The following is a 14,937-nucleotide window of genomic DNA, read 5'->3' as shown; positions in this document are numbered from 1 at the left end:
CCAATTTATAAATTAATGCAATTAACACAATGCAAGCTCGTCCACAGGGTGCTAAAGTGCATCACTATTTCACATAACAGAATATTCACAAAGCAGAATCTTTTTATTAAATTTTATAGGCTTTCAGTGTAGAAATCCGATTACTGTTCAGTGCAAAACAAGTAGTAGAAAAGGGTGGGGGTAGGGTGAGACAAAGGCAGCAAAAGTAAGGATGAAAAAAGAAAGCTTATCTGTGGAGATTTGCAGTCTAAAATCACCTTAGAAAGCCCTAAAAGTTCTGGTCTGGCTGGAAATGTCTCTGACCTGTACTATTAAAATATATCTTGCCCATTTCAAATATATTTGAGCAAAGACAGCACAAACTATTTTCATTTCTTCCCTGCTATCAAACATTTTAAAATTCTGTTCTCTGCCACATTTTACTTTATCTTTCTCTTTAAGTATCATACCTGGTTTATCCCATACTCAAAAGCCTTCTGTGCCAGTCTCCCAGGTCCCTCCACAGTTTTGCCATCATCGTTGGGGCCCCAACTTGCACTATAAATATCCACATGTTCTGGGTTGAAACCAATGGAACTGGCTTCAATAGCGTCAGTGACTATTCCATCCAGCATTCGGATACCTTTAACAGAAAAAAAAAAAAAAGAAGTAGCTTGGATTTACTTTCTGTTCCCTCCTCCTTGTCTTTCTTAACTGTTTTTAAAGATTCCAGCAAAATTAATCCATAACTATTGCGGCCACAGCCTACTGCTGTTCATGTAAGTAATATTGAGCAGACAGTCCCTATCAGTGTGAAACAGCTTTATTTGCAGAGCTCAGTGTCCTCTACAAATATAAAAAAAAAAAAATTAAAATCTTTTTTGCCTCTTATTTCTTTCTTTCTCTCCTTCTAGAGAGACCCAAAAAAGTCTCGCTTACTGTTCCTGCTTTTTCTTATTGCATTCTCTTTCCTCTCTGTTACATCTATAACAAAGACTTCTCAAACTGAAATGCCACTGAAATTAAATAGGTTTTACCAACACAGGTTTTACCAACATTACTTTTATCTTTAAGAGTTCTAGGAGTTTTAGTTCAAAGATGTAGTTTTGAGTGTTCTAACACTTTGCCCTCAAAGTCATTAAAGTTCTGCTGTCTTTGTGAGTTGCTATTTCAGTAGCTCTTCAATCTTTACCACAGAAAAAAATCTCACTGTTGTTTTACTGCCATGGTTTTTTCTACTATGAGCAATCCAGAGATATCTAGCCATTAACAATTTATTAGGAACTGCATGATCTAATCTTCTTCAGAGCAAGCCTGATCTCAGTGGTACTTAAAATTCAGTTGCAGGCAGCAGTTCATCTGCAATGGATCCATCAATCCACACAAAAACACAGCTCTGCAGCAGGACTGTAACCCTTGTCCAATGCTGGAAGAAGGTACAAAAAGAAGAAGTTTGGCAAAATTCCCACTGTGGCACGGCTCTCACAGCAACAGCAGCAGTCTAAGAGCAACAGCAGTCAGGATTCAGCCCGTGTTTACAAGCAATAAAAATATCTGGGTTCTCTTGAACCTGGCATTTAGTGCTACAGCAGCTGCACCATCACTGGCAGTTGGTGAATTATGAGTACTCATTTTCTGCTATTTTCCACAAAATGGGGATCTTGCCAAAGCACAGCAGGCAAAATGTGGTCATTTGATCAAAACAAACAAACAAAAAAAAAGGCAACAAAAAAACCCTACGTCACCCTTGCAGTTCAGTCTCTTGATCTTTTTTCTTTTTATGCTATCAAGCAGGAAAAAAAAAGATTGCAAGCATAATTCTTTTTTAAAATGGCTAGCCTCTCAATATTTGTAATACCCTTGAGATAAAGTTGAGCTTTATTATTTCATATTCACTAGTGGCAAAAATCAGAAAAAGGAGTTAATCCGCTCAACTGCTCTGCTATCACTCACAAAGCTGGGAAAAGCATCGAGATATATCCTATGCCTCAGGTACAGGCTTAAGCTCATAATGCTTTGATTACTCTTTTTTTCAGCTGGCTCAGAATTGTGAGATCCTCTCATACCAGCATGCTGTGAGCAAAGATCTGCCTGTGTGAAAGCGACTTCAAGCTCCAGGTGTGAGCTTGCAACATCTAATGAGATACCAGGAATACGAAGAGTAGCACACAGATACTTCACACAGAAAAAGACAAAAGCCCACTCCGCAGATAAATAATGTAAAAAAGAAAAAAAAAAACACAAGAACACTGACCACACACTGACAAAAACAGTTCAAGGAAAAAAATCGCTGCCTTGTCTTTGTCATCATCAAAAATCCTGATTGTTCGAGTCAACTCAGGGATTTGATGACTGCAGTGATACTCTCCTAAGCAGATTCCAATTATGTCCTCTTGCATAAACTCTCTTCTATTCTTGCTCCTATCATCAGTCTCACAAAATCAAAAGCAGACAAAGCCCAAGGTAATTTCAGACACATACATGTATGCGCCTGGCTGAAGGCTATTTTTAGCAACACGTCACTGTGCAGAAACTCTCAGCCCAGTCCTTTGTAAAATGGAGCCACTTAATCACTTAATTTCCATGGCAGCACCATGGAAATATCATAGCCCAACACTATTAGGTATGCATAAAAATACATACATCCTGCTTTACTCCAAAGGTGATCGATGCACACACATTTCTTAGCTCTGCACAGAACAAGAGGTGAATGTTAAAGGACACTGAAAGGTGTAACTTTTGAAAACTGGCATTAAGAAGTATTTTTTTTTTCACTCAGTGCACTAAAAAGCCTATGAGACTCACAGCCATAAAGTATTGAAGGCACTAATCAAGGTTTCAGAATAGGGCCAGGCCTTGATGTGACTACTGAGAACACTCAGGATTATTAAAGTCATTATTTTCATGGAAAAAAAAAAATTTGAATGGAATATTTTGGTTTACCCCTCAAGGCAAAGTTAAACCAACCTCTGATGCTGAAGGTTGGAGAACAAGGTTTTCCAGATGTCAGGATTTCTTTCCCTAAAGCAGCTGATGCTGATTATCAGAGGGAAGGCACTGGCTGTGCATCGCTGGCTTTATTCAGTATGGCAACTGCTACAAGCAAACAGCCACTTAAAGAAGTCATCCTGTACTAATATCAAATAGAAGTGTGCAATGTGTCATTTCATGGATTTAAAAAGAAAAGAAGAAAAACAGCTTCTGAAGAAATTAATGTTGTAGAGCTTCTATCATGAAAAAATTCTTCCAGTGTTTAGACACTCCAAATTTATCTGAATCTTTTGAAGACTTCTCGTATCTTCCACTGCTCTTTGAATATATTTTTGTTACATCCCTATCTTAATCAGTCTGGTCACATCTAACAGCTTACAATTTGTTTCAACTTTTCCATCCTTCCTCCTCCCCCACCCAAGTATAAGCTGCTTTCTTGGTAATGTGGATTGCTGGACTGCTTTTCCTCCTGTTATTTTCCCTTTCTAGATAAATCACCCCACACAGATCTGCAGTTTGCATTTGCAAATGAGTGCAGAGCATATCCAAATAGCTGTGGAAGAACCTCCTCTGTAGATGCAAGAGCCTTAAAATATGGGCACAGCGAATGTTCAGACATCTCTGCAGCTTCATCCATTTTGCCCTGCTTTGAAAATTTGACATCTTCGTCTTATGAGTAAGATATTTTATTTAAACAGATCATGACAGCATAATGCATTATGGCAAAGGCAAACTGCAAGGCTGACATCTGTGACAGCTCAGTAGAGTAACTGGGAACCTACAAACATCAGTCTGAAATGGTGGGAACGACAGTTATGGGTGTCAATTGCCACTCTCATCCCATTGTTTAAAAGGAAAAAAAAAAGGAGTAATGGAAAAATTAGGCCTGTACAAATATCTTCCTCTGAGCTAAATAACCATTTGCAACTGATACTTCTATCATGACTATTTCATAAACCTCTAATGGATTAAACTTTTAGTCACCACTTAAAAAAGCAACACTGATTGATGGGAAAGCAAGAATCTACTTGTTTTCAAATTTAACTTATGGTGACAATAGAGAAGTAAAGTGTTGAAACAAAAACCCCCAGCAGTTTGAATATCCTGACTGACGTGACCTTTTGAATGCAATTGTGTAGATGGAAACAATATGCTGCAAGCCAGGATGGGTATAAATTTATATATTCTTACTTTCAGTCTACTCAATCTCTCTCCTCCCCTATGTTTCCTCCTTCCAGAATAACCAGTTGTAAAAAGTGGGTCCCTTATTGCTTAAAAGATACAGTCTTAAGTCTGGGTATAATATAGCTTGTTGCTATTATTATTATTATTATTATTAATATTATTATTATTATTTAGTATTATTTAGTATTATTACTGTTAATATTATTATTACTAGTATTATTGCTATTATCATAATCATCACCACCACCTATATTGTCACTGCTCTTGCTGTATATTCTACCTGTATTCTACTCATGATCAAATCCCAGAGTTTGTTCAAGAAATGCTGTCATACAGATTTAACACTGCACTATAGCCGGACAGGATTTGTAGCTTATAACATTCCAAGATTCATGTTTTCCAAGAAAGAGCAATCTTTCATATTTCATATTAATGGTATCCGAAAACACTCAAGATCTGTTTTGTTTCATATTTCATATTCATATTTGACATCCAATTATTTTCATTTTCTTACCTCCAACTCTGGAGTTGTAGGCTACTCCGACTCCACATTTTCTGTTGTTAGCTTGCATGGCAATTTCTCCTGCACACCGTGTCCCATGCCTGAATAAATATAGCAAGAATAAACAACATCTCATAACATCTTTGGTATAATGTACAGAAAGACTCATCATTGACCTTGATTTGGTGGAAGTCCTTTTTTAAATTAATACAGTGCAGCTGTTGAACAGCTTTTGAGTTGTATCTATGTGACACAAAAATACTTGTTTCCCTTAAGCTTCAAGAAACATAATTTTTATCTACTTAATGATCAAAGGAACATCGTTATGAGAGGATACTTTACCTAAGTCACACTGAAGTCTGTAGACACATTAGATACCAGTATGTTAGACGAGAGCAAAAGTAGTATAAAATTATGGGGCTAAGAAGCTGTTTGTAGACAGAAATAAGATAAAAGTAATTTTTAATCACACATTTGGATATCCTTTTTTTAATTACTACCTTTATTTAGGAATTCAGAAAATGAGCCTTTAAAGCATATCCATTGCTAATTTTTTCTTGTAACCAACTATTTTCTAAGCAATTCTTTTTTTTAGATGATTGTAATTCCACAATACAGAAAACCTTCATATATGAGTAACTGTAAGATTTGTACTATTATGTAATAGTTATTCAATGACATGACTGAATGCTTCTGGGCTGAATTCCATAAAGATTAGAGGCAATACAGGTAGATTTAAGAGATACTGTCATTGTAACAAGAGGATAATGGCTTCTTGCTCTTAAATAATGCTGTAACAAAGCAGAAATGCAATTTTTCAAATGTCTTATTCATGGGGCGTTTATCTTTTGACTGATCTTTTTTTCCCCCCCATAAACTGATTTATGTAGTGGATGCTGCAGCATTGTCTGATAGTCAACAGGGAACCAGTGCATCAGTTTCTTACTATCTATATTGAGTAGTGGCATCCTAATTTGTCAAAGAAATTGACTCCTTTTGTGCACCAACTTGTAAGGAGGTCTGTTCTGTTCTCTTCTTTGTGGAAAAAATCCATTCCTGAACCACAATGGATAGGCCTTGGTGTGACAGATGCACCAGGGGGCTCCACTGAGTATCAAAGAGTTGGCTCCAGAAAGGGCATTAGAGAAAACTCCTCTCTCCTCTGAGATGCACAAGTCCACTACGTGAACTGGTTGGTTGTCTTGTGATCAAGCTTTTTGATACTTTCTCAGTTATTACCTTAAGGACATTTAGGCCAAATCTGGTCTAAATAAAGCTCCCACATGCTTCATAAGAAACAGAAAAACTGCCACAGGAGTGAATGTAACCTCCTCCAGTATTTGCCCATGTGTCACACTCATATGTGGTCACCTGTGGTTGCATGCACTGAAACAGAAGTTCAGTGTTCCAGCTCAGCTCTGTCGATCCAAAAGCTACTGGCAGAACTGAAAATGGGTGTCCTTAGCTGCAACAGCTGATCTGAAGGGATGGATTTCTTGGTAGGTTCCTCTAAGACACAGTCTCTTCTAGGGGCTTCATAGGAGACTTTTTTATTTTTTTAAATTCCCAGTGCAAAGCAGAGGACTGAAGTAAAAATCTGCTTAGGGAGGTAACGCTCCAGAAACACACATGGTCACATGCACAGATTGTTCCCTTCAGCTTACAGAAACACATCAATACCTTACACATACAAATCTAAGACATCACAGGGAGATTACAGCTATGAAGCTTTTCATTTGGGAATTTAATTCTAATGTTTATGCCAATGTTACATGAGAAGGTTTGTGCACAGGAACACAGGACGTTTCTTCTGAATATTCAAGAACATTTCTTTACTGTAAGGGTGACCAAGTGCTGGCACAGGTTTCCCACAGAGGTTGTGGAGTCTCCCTCCTTGGAAATATTCAAAAGCCATCCAGATGCAGTACTGAGCAACTGGCTCTAGGTCTCCCTGCTTGAGCAGGGGGTCAGACCAGATGACCTTCAAAGGTCCCTTCCATGCTCAACCACCATGTGATTCTGTTACACAAATTATTCCTCTTATTGCAAAACTGCCACAGGAGACATACACAGATATTTCTGCATTTGTACCTTCTAACACACAAATTAATATCATACTGTTTTGTTCTCTTCACGCAATTGGAAAGCTACTCACTTGTTTTCATTTGTTGGGTCATATCTAGGAAAGGGATCATGATCATTGTCATTGAAATCATAACTTGCATTTGGGTCCTACATGTAAAAAAAGAAAAACAGAAAGTCAGAAAACTACAAGGTCCATTTTTAGAATGTGTAACAAAATGTGGTCTAGAGTCTGTATTTATTTACTTGGTGAGCCTCACAGTGGCAGCAATCCAGTGGGGAGAACTTGATGGCCATTAAAAATTCCATTATTTCTTCATGGAGCTTTAATAATTCAACATTAAACCACTGTATACAAACATGCCTCAGAATTAAATCCACTGAAGGAAAAATAAAACAACAAAATACCCACCCCACTACCATTGCTAAGTAACATTCAGCTTCCTATGGCACAGACCAGGTTCCAAACCATGCCTAAGACAAATATTCCAGTCTCTGTGCTGTAGAACCTGATTTATAGAACAGACATAGAGCTGCAGAAGAGTGTCTGTACATCGAATTTACAACTGGTTAATTTATTCCATAGCATTCTATTCCTCAAACTTACATAGTTGGCATAGATGTCAGTGTGATTCCACTCCAAGCCATCGTCCAGTACTGTGATAACAACTCCCTTGCCTGTAATCCCTTTTTGCCACACAGGAATAACATGAAGATCCAGCTTGGGCAGGGATGGAGTTATTCTTGTATCTTGCTGGGGGACAGAAAAGATTAAAATATGTTACCATTTTATCCATTTGTAATAAACAGGTCCAAAATCATATTTTAAAGACACTGTAAACTATCTCATCCTCAACTTGTATATTTTGATTGAATTTTTCAAAGATAAAACAAAAATTAGTTTCATCAAATACTAGTAGCACTGAAGGGTTTACCCCACTACTTGAAGATCTGTGAAGGCCACCTCTGAACAAAGAGCATCTTGTATTTACTGGAGGCAGGCAGCAGAAATGTGGGAATGGTAGGGATGCACTGATGGACCTTGGAACGCTGAGTTAATAATCAGACCTGCTAATGCTTGTTCTTCTCATTTGATGAGGAGCCAAGACAGTACCCACAGTACAGTGAGCTGGATTTCCTCCAAATGTGTTTTCTCCTCTGATGTTGAAGTTAGCCAGAGCAAAATAATTAATGGATAAAACAATTAAAGTAGTCGTTTGGTTGGGAGCAACTGTGTGGAATCACAACTTTCTGTTTACTACCCTCATTACTGTTCCAGTAGTAAAGCAACTGGTACTATGAATCTTATATAGCCTTCTCTTCCACAGCAAGTTGGTTTTTTTTTAAGAGTAGCTCCTAAATGGGTCATTTTTTCTCTCTAATACTAAATGTGCAACACATACATCTAATTCAGAAAACTTGCTTACAACCCCTGTAAAAGCACAGATGCAAAAAGAAGAATTCTCTTTCTGTTTCTCTGTGCCTAATTACGTTAGCTGATTGCAGGGTTTTTTATGTATTTGTTTACAGAGGAATGCTGCATAAAATGCAAGGCTTAGAAAAAGAAATTTTTTATGGGAATGACATTTCTTTCATTTTATGCTGTCTTTTCTGACTGCTGCCATTCAGGAAATTATTTGAGGTTTCATATTTTGTTCTCTCAAATCCATCAAATAAGATTTTCTTCTGGTGACGTGTGAAGATACACTGAAGGAGGGAGGGAGGAAGGAAGGAAGGAAGGAAAGGAGGAAGGAAGAAGGAATTATAGAAGAAAATTATTATATAAGAAATTATACAAGCAGCCTAGAGTTTGGCCTGTTTTCTCTAAGCTGAACTGAAAAAGAAAAAAGTATTTCCAGCCAATCAGGCAACACTTGTGCTTGACCTTTCTTCTTGATTTGTTATACCCACGTATAATCCCATTGTTATTCTGAGTGAAAGCAATGAAACCTAGACTGAAGGAAGAGGTAGAAGCACAATGGAAACACGGGCTCTTGAAAGAAACTATATAAAACATAAATGATCAACTGTGTTTCTGAGTTGTCACACGCAGGCAGAAACTACAGAGCTCAGGAAATTTATTTTCCCTGAGGTTTTTGAATATGTGAGCTGTAGAGACCCTCTTACACATGAATCCTAGTCCAAGAGGCTCAAGGTGCTTGTCACATGCATGAATATGCTTTTGGTTTAATCTGAATTATGCATTCTGCACTACCAATTTTAGTGAAGAAATACATGGCCAGGGTCAGACATGATAATGGATGTCTTACACACCAACAGCAAACATTTTAAAATTATCCTAAATGTAGCTTTCCACTGTTAAAATTTCTTGTATCAACCGCCATCCTAACCAGCACCCTAAATTTTTTTTTAGAATTTTTGTACAAACAACACTCGAAATAAAATAGAAGGTTGCCTGAAAATATTATGCACAAAGATCTCTCATTTTTACAGCATATGCTAATGAAAGGGACTCTTCATTTACTCCCTTCAGTGCAATCACTTTGTTACCAGCAAAATAATGGAGCACAACCAAAATCCATCATCCTCAGTTCCACAATGCAACAAATTCTTACCAGATACCACTGCTGATTCCACATAGGATCATTGAAAAGACTTTCTGCAGAGTCTCTCACAGTGTCACGCTTAGTTCGCTTCTTTTCATATTGCTGCTCTGCCCATGACACCTACAATTATTTGGAAAAATATGATAAGTGAACCTCCTTGGTTTAGGACTCTAGAGCATAAGGGTTTTTCTCACATGGGCAAATTTTGATGCCTAAAGCAAAATCAGCGATGCTCGATACGGAGAGAAGGATTGTTTATACTGTGATACAGCATGATTTGGGGAAGAGGGCTTGGTGAGATCATGATGCTGTAGAATCAATTCATAGAAAATCATGAAGTACAAGTTAACAGTAGAACTCCTGTGAGTGACATAATGCAGGCTTTTATGTCAAATAAAACTGTGTGGTATGGCTAGAAGGTCATCTAAGCACTGGTGGTCATCAAAACAAGAAAAACCATGGCCTGCTTATTTCCCCTATCTACCTTTTATTCACACTCTATTTCTACAGGGAGTTAAAAGGAAAGAAGAAGGATTATCTCTGGCTTTAGTCTAGCAATCATAATGATGCTGTTACTCATAGACCAGCTAGACCTTCAAGTATCCTTCTGAGTGGTGTTTTGAAGTGTGATCAATTAGTAAGATATGAATATTGGACTACCTTCATCACCGGCTTGATTCCACTTAAGGCAACTGAAAGCCAAAATGCTTTCCACATGTTTTTCTAAAGCAGCAATACGATGAATTTCATAGCATTTGTGCACAGAAAGAGCAACCTCTAAGTCACTTGGTGGTATTTTAAACGTGTATCCCACTCAGCTCCCTTGAAAGTATTACTAAGCCCATTCAAATCAAATCCTGACTATGATACCTCTCTCTTTGCTGTGTGCTACTTTTGGAAATGGGAATAAAACATTATTCATAGTTCGTACCTGTACAGTCACTCTGACACAGATAAGGATGGTACTTTTCATCCTAATTTCTGAACGACCAAGGCAAACTCAAGTTCAGTGGATTGCCAGGATCCTGTGACAAGCCTCACATGCTGAGTGCCTTGGATCTAACCTTTTGCTTTCAACCTCTGAGTAGATTTCATTCCTTTTATGTGCTGTGATTGAACGGCTTTATGATCCTTACATTTATTGCCATACATGAAACAATAATGACTCAGAAATTAAAATGACAAAAAAAGTATTCATTAGATGAGAATACAATTTTGTAGTGAAAGCCTAATGAAAATTCACTACCAGGACACAAATCCTTTAAAATGGTAGCTACACCAGGCATGTTTACTATTCTTTTTGCTATATATTTAGTCCTAAGCCCCCTACAAACCTTAGTCAGTTATAGAAGATGAATATACCTATGCAAGTGTATTTTAAACTGCCCTGTTGATATCTAGCACTATACATACTTGTGCACACGTTAAAGCAATTACGTTTGTCTCTCTTCCCTGCCCATAGCAAAGCCTGACCTCGTCATCACCCAACAGTAATTAACAATTGACAACTTCCATGTTGGGTTTTTTTTTTCACTGTGGACAAGTGCAGCAAGGAAATGAGCTGAAACTCCCGAGCACGTATGTCAGACAAACAAGCCAAATGTTTGTCACTCAGCAGCTGGGTGAGGTTCCAATCATCCACCTACAGCAAAAGCTGAAGGCTGTGCCAAATCTCCAGCCCCTGATATATCAATTAGTAAAACAATCTCGATTCAAATCTACTTGCAAGAAAAGTAGATTTGGAAACTAGTGCAAACACCAGAAGAAGTTATGGAACTGGATAATTATACCCCTTCAATGTATTCACAGCCTTTATCAGTTTTACAACAAACACTATAGGAAGCAGATAAATATTCAGATTAGAGCCAAGTTTTACCACAGCTTTCACACTTAACATACCGTGAAATTCATGGAGGCGTTATACAAACAAAAACCAGGATTCCTTTTTCTTTCCCTTTTTAAAAGCTGAATTTAAAACTTTTTTAAATAGGCTGTTGCTGAACAAGAACAGCTCTTTAGAGCAAAGGTCTGCGTGTAACTACACGTTACATGATTGCTTTGTGTTTATACACTTACATAATGCAAAATTACATCTCATTCATTCACAGAGTTAATTTGCATACTAGATGGTAAATAAAAGGGAAATTGGAGTAAATTTAGCAAATCACCTGCAGCACTTTGAAGCCCTGTTTCTGGATCTAAGTATGCAAGTCTGCAGTAATGTCTGGTGGCAATGTGAGTAACACAACCACTTCCATTCTGCTGCAATTTTAGAATATAATGTATTGAGCACTGTCATTCTTTCCTGTGTAAGAGATGTATTCAATGTATTAAGTCCAAAAAAGGGAGAAACTGCAACTAAAACTCTGTTCCTGAACATCGTACTATGATGACATTGGACATCTGATCATATGTATGGGCATAAATTAGAACACTAGTTTACATTGAAGCTGTGGGTTTGAAGTTAGAATTATTTCAACTTTAACTGTTAAATCAATGTTTGCAAGGACATAGATGGGAGTATGGTTTTAAAAGACAATAGGGAAAACAAAGACCCTGTCTCACCACATATAGAATATTTCCTCCTAGTTGACATTTGTATCTAAAACCTCCAGACAGGAAATTACTCATGCTCAAATGATTTGTTCTTATATTGTAAATTGCCAGTTTTTATGATTAGGTTACTTCATGTTTTGGACTGCTCATATTGTCACAATGATTGCTACAATAATGCTGACCTGTAAATCAAATTTTGTTGTTCTGAAATTTGACAGAAAACATTTTTTGAGAGAGGCTGACAGCATTCTGGTCTGCTCCTCAAATTTGTCATGAACCTCAGTTTTTCAGTATGCTAACAAACAGAAATGCTTCTCTCTTAAACAGAGGTCAGATAAATTGGGAGTCTTATTCACCAGTGAATCACACTTGAGATCCCTGGCTCTCCAGTGTGCCTATTCTCTGACTGCAGTGGGATCCCAGTGTAAGAAAAGGTGGCAAGTCTGGAATGTGTGATGGATCCTTTGAGAAGGGGCTTTAGTTTTTCAGGGAAGCCAATCAGGCAAAACCTCAGCCCTTTTTCCCTACTTCGTTTTTTTACTTAATACTCAGCCACTTTAAATCAAATCTAATTCTCATAGTAATTGCACAGACGTGGCCTAATTAAACTTAGTGCATGTATGGATTTTTACTTTGAACCAAGCCCTGTGGATCCCCGTTCACATTTTTATCAGTGACACATCAACATCCGAAATTAAGAGTGCTGCACATCTTAGATCTTAATTTGGAAAGTTCTTGTAAAATATATGGTAAGGAAGGGTCAGATTCTGCCTGTTAATGACAGAATAGTTAAGTATTATTCACCATGAGTACAGTTGGCTGAATATATTAGACTTGCAAAACGAGGAAAGCCTGCCTGTGACCTCATTATGAATCCAGCAATAAGGCAACAGAAAAAAAAAAAAAAAAAAGGCAAAAACAGGAAAAAAAAGGAGATTAAAAAAAAGATTAAATTTAACACTCACCCGCTCATCATCAGAAAGTCTCTTAGTGATATGAATGGCACTTCTTCGGGATCGTCTGGGATGGCTTTTATGTCTGAATAGGTAGTGGTTTTTGAGCGATCCAATCTGTAAGACACAGGCATACTTTAACTGCCAAGAGGAATTTTCCCACAGTCAGCAAGTAACAACAATCAGAATCCGACCAAATTCATTCCACTCAAAAGACAAAGGAGCAAGAAACTCGCTTTTTGATATTTTAATCTGAACTAGAAAAGACTCTTCAAGTAAGGAGTGCTCATCACTGTGGTAAGTAACAAGTGCTTATCACAGTGCGCTGTCAGAAGAAACTGGGGGAATATTTTCATTTAGGCTACTCAAGTGCAGTCATGACTACTACAGTACTCAGTAAGGTATCACCTTTAGCAGTGACCTTTACACTCATGGACACACCTTGATAGGGCCACATTTCAAAGGGCAGGTTTTATGTGTGGTCACACCCCAGTTTTATTTGCTCTTCCTGGGGTTCAGCTGGACAGGTGTAAAAAGCTTTGCGAGGCTGCAGATATCTCACTGTGGGGCTGGTCTGTACGGGCACCCACTGCAATGGCATTTTCCCTTGCACAGGAGCCGGTCACTGGGAGAGCTGGGGTGGCTTTAAACACCCGCCTTCCCCACGGACGGGCTTTTGAAAATTGGTGGTGGCAAAATGCACCGACTACAAAGGCAGAACGAGCAAAGCCACGAAGCTGGGGTCCCACTTACGTGTGACGGTTGAGAGTCTGGAGAACACGACTGTGCCTGGACGTGGGGCTGGGCAGGGGGCGGGAAGGCGCTCGGAACAGGGCTGACCCCGACCCCGGCCACCCACTCCTCTGGAGAGGCGCGGGCGGAGCGGGGTCCCGGCGCGGGTGGACGCGGTGCCAGGCACAGAACCCTCGCCGGGAGGTGAGACAAGGCTGTTCCCTCAAGGCGGTTACTCATCCCTGACAACGCTGACGTCACGGCATCCCAAAAAAGCGCCCGAGGGATGGCTGGAGGAGAAGCCCCGCGATGGCGATGGAGCCGCCGGGGCGGGGGCGGCGCGGGGCTGGAGCCGGGACTGCCCGCGCCCTCCTCCTGCCCAGACTCCTCGGGGAGAGACGGGGAGCCCTGGGACCCTCTGGGACAGCGAGGCGCCTGGTCAGTCTCCTCAGGAGAGAGAGGGGTGCCCTTCCTGACTCTGTCCGGTCTCCTCGGGCAGAGCCAAGTGCTCTGCCTGGACCCCTTCAGAGAGAGCTGGACCCTCCGCCCGAGCCTGCCTGGTCCTCTCAAGGAGAGCGGGAGGTCCCTGCCCGACCCCTGACTGGTCTCCTGAGGAAGGGCCGAATCACCCCGCCCCGTCCCCTCTGGAAGCGCCGTCCCCGTCCAGGCGCCAGATGCGGACCCGGACACATACCCGGGCCCGCTGGGGGAGAGGGCGCTCCAAACTCCCCGAAGCCCCGCGGGCGCCAGTTGGGCACAAGTTCGAGGGAGGGGAGAAGGCAAGGAGCACCGTGGTGGAGCCGCCCCCCGCCCGGCCGTACCTGCCCCACGAGGTCGTAGTCCAGCTCCTCCGCGATGGCTCTGGCCGCGTCGGGGCCGGCAGGGATCTCCGCCGCCCACTCGTTGAGAAAGAGCCTCTCGGCGCTGCCTCCTCGGGGTAGGCTCCAGGCTGCCAAAAGCACGGCCAGGGCCACGCACGGGCCGGCCCAGCGCCGCCCGGCCATGGCCGCGGGGCGCGGGAGGGACGAGGGATGCGGGATGCGGGATGCGGGCGGGCTGCGGCGCCGCGTTGCTACGCGATGGCGGGGAGCGGATCCCTGCCTGCCTGCCTGCCGGCGCGGCTGCCCGAGGCTCCCAGACCCTCCGGAGCCGGAATGGAAATGAGTGTTTACACGTCAAAACGACGACAGCCATCCTGACGTCAAGTGTACCTGGCCCCCAAGTCGGGGGGGTGATTCCCCGGGGGGGCGCGGAAACCAGCGGGAGGGGGCGGGAGGAGCGGGGGCGAAGCCTGGCGAGTCCCGGGGGACGGGGGCGGAGGGTGATGGAGGGGGAGGTGGCGGCTCGGGGGGACGGGCGTCTGGTCCCCGCGGAGAAGGGGACGGCTTCC

The 14,937-nt window shown here is 41.1% G+C and overlaps 1 protein-coding gene across 1 annotated transcript in view; it reads right to left on the bottom strand.

The window, feature by feature from the left end:
* Window positions 1–14,691, bottom strand: part of PCSK1 (proprotein convertase subtilisin/kexin type 1) — a 28,813-nt gene extending 14,122 nt beyond the window's left edge. Inside the window, exons 1-7 of the mRNA XM_027663853.1 lie at window positions 14,369–14,691; window positions 12,828–12,932; window positions 9,316–9,426; window positions 7,347–7,493; window positions 6,813–6,889; window positions 4,670–4,758; window positions 450–622 (exon numbers count right to left, since the gene is read on the bottom strand). Coding sequence (XP_027519654.1) covers window positions 450–622; window positions 4,670–4,758; window positions 6,813–6,889; window positions 7,347–7,493; window positions 9,316–9,426; window positions 12,828–12,932; window positions 14,369–14,551 — 885 coding nt within the window. The 5' untranslated portion in view covers window positions 14,552–14,691. The remainder of the gene's footprint in view (window positions 1–449; window positions 623–4,669; window positions 4,759–6,812; window positions 6,890–7,346; window positions 7,494–9,315; window positions 9,427–12,827; window positions 12,933–14,368) is intronic.
* Between the last annotated feature and the right edge of the window lie 246 nt (window positions 14,692–14,937).

This window comes from Corapipo altera, unplaced genomic scaffold, assembly GCF_003945725.1.
Source record: "Corapipo altera isolate COAL_440 unplaced genomic scaffold, ASM394572v1 61153, whole genome shotgun sequence".
Taxonomy (NCBI): Eukaryota; Metazoa; Chordata; class Aves; order Passeriformes; family Pipridae; genus Corapipo; species Corapipo altera.
This window is presented reverse-complemented; position numbering and strand designations above follow the sequence as displayed.